This window comes from Bison bison, unplaced genomic scaffold (genome assembly GCF_000754665.1).
Source record: "Bison bison bison isolate TAMUID 2011002044 unplaced genomic scaffold, Bison_UMD1.0 scf7180017864299, whole genome shotgun sequence".
Lineage (NCBI taxonomy): Eukaryota > Metazoa > Chordata > Mammalia > Artiodactyla > Bovidae > Bison > Bison bison.
Window position 1 is genome coordinate 2,609,126 of NW_011494871.1, and position 4,524 is coordinate 2,613,649.

The 4,524-nt window shown below is 45.0% G+C and overlaps 1 protein-coding gene across 1 annotated transcript in view; it reads right to left on the minus strand.

Moving 5' to 3' along the window:
* Nucleotides 1-3,670: 3,670 nt before the first annotated feature.
* AMER2 (APC membrane recruitment protein 2) overlaps nt 3,671-4,524 on the minus strand; it is a 2,033-nt gene continuing 1,179 nt past the window's right edge. The window contains exon 2 of the mRNA XM_010851248.1: nt 3,671-4,519. Within this exon, the coding sequence (XP_010849550.1) occupies nt 3,671-4,519 (849 nt within the window). The remainder of the gene's footprint in view (nt 4,520-4,524) is intronic.

Here is a 4,524-nt window from a genome sequence, read left to right on the forward strand (position 1 = left end):
CTTCAGCCAAAATTAACTGTAAAAGGTTGCTGAAAATTAATCTGACAAAGTAAATAACAGAAACTCAAAGTTCAGCCAAAGACACCGCCAACCCTAATACCATCTTTCTACTCTGACAACTGTGAAGGTAAAGGGTTATGTGAATATTCATGCAAGTGCCAATACCTGAAAACTATTTCTGAGATTAATGAATAAACCCTTAAACTCCTGAGTTATCACTTTCATAGACATCACACAATTTGTATTTAAATAGGCAGATAATTTGTGGGAAATGGAGCTAAAGGAAGTCTTTAATGTTCTACATTCCATTGTTGTTATTAGATGACATAATGCAAATCTATTTCCTCTAGCGATGATTCAAAATGCTCTAGGGCTAATGGAAGCAAGAAAACCTTAGTAAGAAGCACAGGGGTTCGAACCACACTGCCTAGGTAACACAGATGCTGAAGTCAGGCTGTCTTTGTGCCAAGTTGTTAAAATGACTGATAAATGGAGGGGCAACAATTGATTTGGACCTAGAGGATGAGACGGTTGGATGACATCACCAACTCAGTGGACATGAGTTTGAGCAAACTCCAGGAGACAGTGAAGGACAGGGGAGCCTGGCACGATGCAATCCATGGGGTGGCAGAAAGTCAGACATGATTTAGCAAATGAATAACAAAACAATTGATTTGACTTTTTCCTACAGAATTTGGCCAACTCTTTGACTAAAGGGTCTCAACCAACTATCTTAGCATCATAGATTCACAGGAAAGGTGTCAGCAGCCCATATCCAATCCTTTCCTTTAAAAAACAGCAACTATGGCCAAATTAGGTAAGAGCATTAATAATTACTGGAATGTAAATCTACTAAAATTCTAGAATACAATCTCTATGAACATGACTAAGAGAAAGTAGCCCTTGGCACAAAAAGGCATGACAATCCCTTGTCTGTGGTTGGAAAAGGTTAAGACACAGCTCCCTACATTGGTCTTGATTTCCCATCAGTGACTGAGGCCATTTTATTCATTGCCTGAATCTTTCATTTGACTAGTGTGGATGGAATTCTTAAAGATAGTTAAAAAAAAAAAAAAAAAGGAAAATATATGGGAAAATAACGGAAAAAAATAGTTTAAATCCTGTATAAATGGTTCACTGACAGGCAAGGGGAAATTAAGGTAAACTTTGCTGACATTTTTCTTTGCTAATAAAAGAAGACACAACACAGAGGTACAAATGTAGAAACAAGTCCCAAAACTGTGAAAGCAAAACTAGTTTGTTCCAGTGCCTACAAAATAGATAAATAGGTTGTCCTCCTATTACAATATTCTCATCAGTCCTTCAGGGCTTTCTACCTTCCCTGTGCTACTGAACAAACAGAACTCTGTCAGGGATTCAGGCTGGGGAGACTATAACCCCTGCAAGAAGATGCACAGGAAGAAAATAAAGATCCTTTGTTTTACAGCTAGAAATAAAATTTATGTTCCCTCCCCTTCACTAGGGGGGAAATGGACATATTTTGAGTCCAAGTAGTATGATCAGTGTTGAATCTAATTCAAATCCCTTTCTCAAGACAAAACTAATCTCTAAGACATCTCCAAGTTCATGGTGAACGCCTTTGTCTGTTGGTTGTGCACAGCTGAGTGCGTGAGCACGTGTGAGCTGCTTTATGAATTCCTGGTGGTGTATTCAGAGTGCTTAAGGCTATGTCAGCCTACGAGATCTCATTGACAGACATAGGAAATTAAATATTAAAACACTACTTTGAAATAACATTAAGGATCTGACACGACGCAAGAAAAGCCAGTAATCTGAATAATAAATAAATTCAGTCAGTCTCTACCACCTCTTCTAATGGAGTCATTGCAGGTTTAAAATGGGGAACAACCTGCTTTGTGCTACTGGCTAGGATTTTTATCCCTTTGATGTCTGTTTATTTTGTGACTTCTTTCATATTATTAAAATAGATCTTCATATACTTGCCTTATTCTTTCTTTTATAAAACAGAAAACAAACTTAACAAGCATGTACTATCAGTTCATTACTTAGGGAACCTCCCTGGAAAATGAGAGTTGGAGAGAAGCGTGCATGTCTTTTATGTGTGTGTGGTTTCACTTGAATACGAATCTCCCCGATACCATGAACCATTTCCTAGTAGAAGCTCTGATCTTTTGATTAAATACACTGAAATGTTTCAAAGAAGATATTTTATAACCATTAGACCCTAATAGCATTCTAGGAAAGACTTCAGTTTATCATTCAAACTATCGAGGCATATGGTAACCCTTTCTGAAATAAATGCTTCATCTAAAATAACAGAAAACACACATATAAGTAAACCACTTTTCAAAAATAATCTTGGCACACAATGTTAACGATACATAAGTTTCCCAGTGTCATATTCTTAACATATGCGGCTCAGTCCTAAGACATAAAGAAGAAGTCAATGAAAAAACTACATTTTCTATTGTTTTTCTTTACGTATTCCTCGTTTTGGACTCCTCATACTGAGACACGGTTGAATCTGAAATTTTTATAACCAAGGTAAAAATCTCTGAAAACCAGGGTCCAGGGTGAGAAACAGACTTTTACCCAAGACAAGGCATTCCTTTGGGACATCAACACAATAGATTTTTTTTTTCCCCTACACTGAAAGGCAGAGAACCCTTATAAAACAAAAAGAGAACTGCTTCTGTTTACAGTACATAAAAGAACATCCATGGTTTGGGAGCGGTTACGGTGTCTAGCTATAAAACCAGATTTTAAACTGGAGGTTACTGACAGATTATAAAAGGTTAACAGCTGGATAATCTGTAAAAGATGCGTTATCTACACATGAAAAGGTTACAGTTCATAAATGCTAAAACACTGTGTCTGTTGGCATTTAGTGAAATCTTGCCCTGGTCCTCATCTCTGCACTGGGTGGGGAAATAAAAAAAGAGAGAGAGAGGAAAAAAAAAAAAACCCTGCTCTGCTGAGGTTTTTATTTCTCCCCAAACAAATGATCTAAATAAACCCACCAAACCCAAACTCTGTGATCATTTAGTGGTAGATATATATCTATTTGCATACCTAGCAACTGAAAGTACAGCAGGTTTTCTGCCCATCAGTCCTGCCTCTGCTCATCGGGTAAGTACCTGGCTCTTTCAGCTTTGTAGGTGTTTCCCACACAGTGATACAGCAAAGGGTGTTTTTTTGTTTCTGTTTTTTTCTTTTTTCCCCTGGAAAGGAAAAGGAAAATAAGGAAGTAAAGTGTCAGGAAGAGGAGGGCTCCTCTCTGGTTCTTCAGATGGTTCCTGGAGGCCCGCTGGGTGGTGACACAGCCAAATATCATGGCATGATGCTTCCTTAGGTTGGGTTGTCTTATTTTCTGCAAAGGCAAGTAAAGGTGACTTCCGAACGTTCGGTGCAATAAAGAAAAAAAAGAAAGTGGGGGGGTGGGGGGCGGATTTTTAAAAGGTTAAAAAAAAGGGGGAAAAAGTGCTTGAAAAGAATCCTCAGGGAATTATCTGGAGGGGGAATCCCGTTGTGCAGCATTCCCCTGCCTGGGGGCAGAGCTCCTGGGTCCAGGCTCTGAGTGGAGACTGTCAGCAAGGCCTTTCTCTGGGGATGCAATATTTGTCCTAGCAGTTTCCAGACAAAGTTGTATTCCTCGACATGCGGCCCCTCCACCTCGGCCTCGGAGACCTCACAACTTTTTGGCACTATCGTGGCACGCCGCGGCCCGGAGGGTGGTCCCAGCCAAGCCCCGGCTGCTGACCCGGCGGACCAGCACCTTGGACACCGGGATTTTGGTTCTGGGCAGCTCGCTCCTGGCTGGTGGCTGGTGCACCACCGGGTGGCTGGATGGCAGGTTCGCCAGATGCTTGATGCTGACCGGGATCTTGGAGTCCTTCAGCAGGCTCCCCGGCGTTCGCAGGGGGCAGGTGATGGTGACCGGAGACACGGGCTTTAACCGGGACGAGCAGGATGTCTCCTCGCTGGCAGTGGGGGCGGCGGGCAGGGCCGCGGGGCTTCGATCCGGCTCGGCGGCGCAGGGCTCGTGGAGCGCGTCGCCGCTGTCGCTGTCCCTGGGGATGCCCGTCTTCCTCGCGCCGCCGTCCTCCTCCTGCCTGGGGGTGGCGGAATCCCAGTAGCCCTCGTCGCTGTTGGGGACGCCTTCCTGCGGCTCCTTGTCCGGGTGCTTGGGCTCTTCCTTCGGGGGGAGCTCCGTGGGGACCCGGTGAAGCCTCCGGCGCTTGACCGAGGACGCGTCCTTGGTCACCTCCGCACACCTGGCTTCTTTGGGGGTCTCTGGAGTCACCTGCGCGTCGGAAGCCGCCGCCGCCGGGGCCGCTCCTCCCTGGGGCCCCTCTCCCTGGTCCTCGGTCTGGGACAGCATGTCCCAGAACTCCTGCAGGTACGAGTCGTCCGCCTCGGCCGGGCTCGCCATCTCCTCCCCGCCTCCCTGGTAGGCCACCACGCCCGGCGGCTTTGTGGCGGGGCCCGGCTGGCCCGGCCCGGGGGCGTGCTTGGCACAGCCGGGCCCGGCCTCGTCCTCGG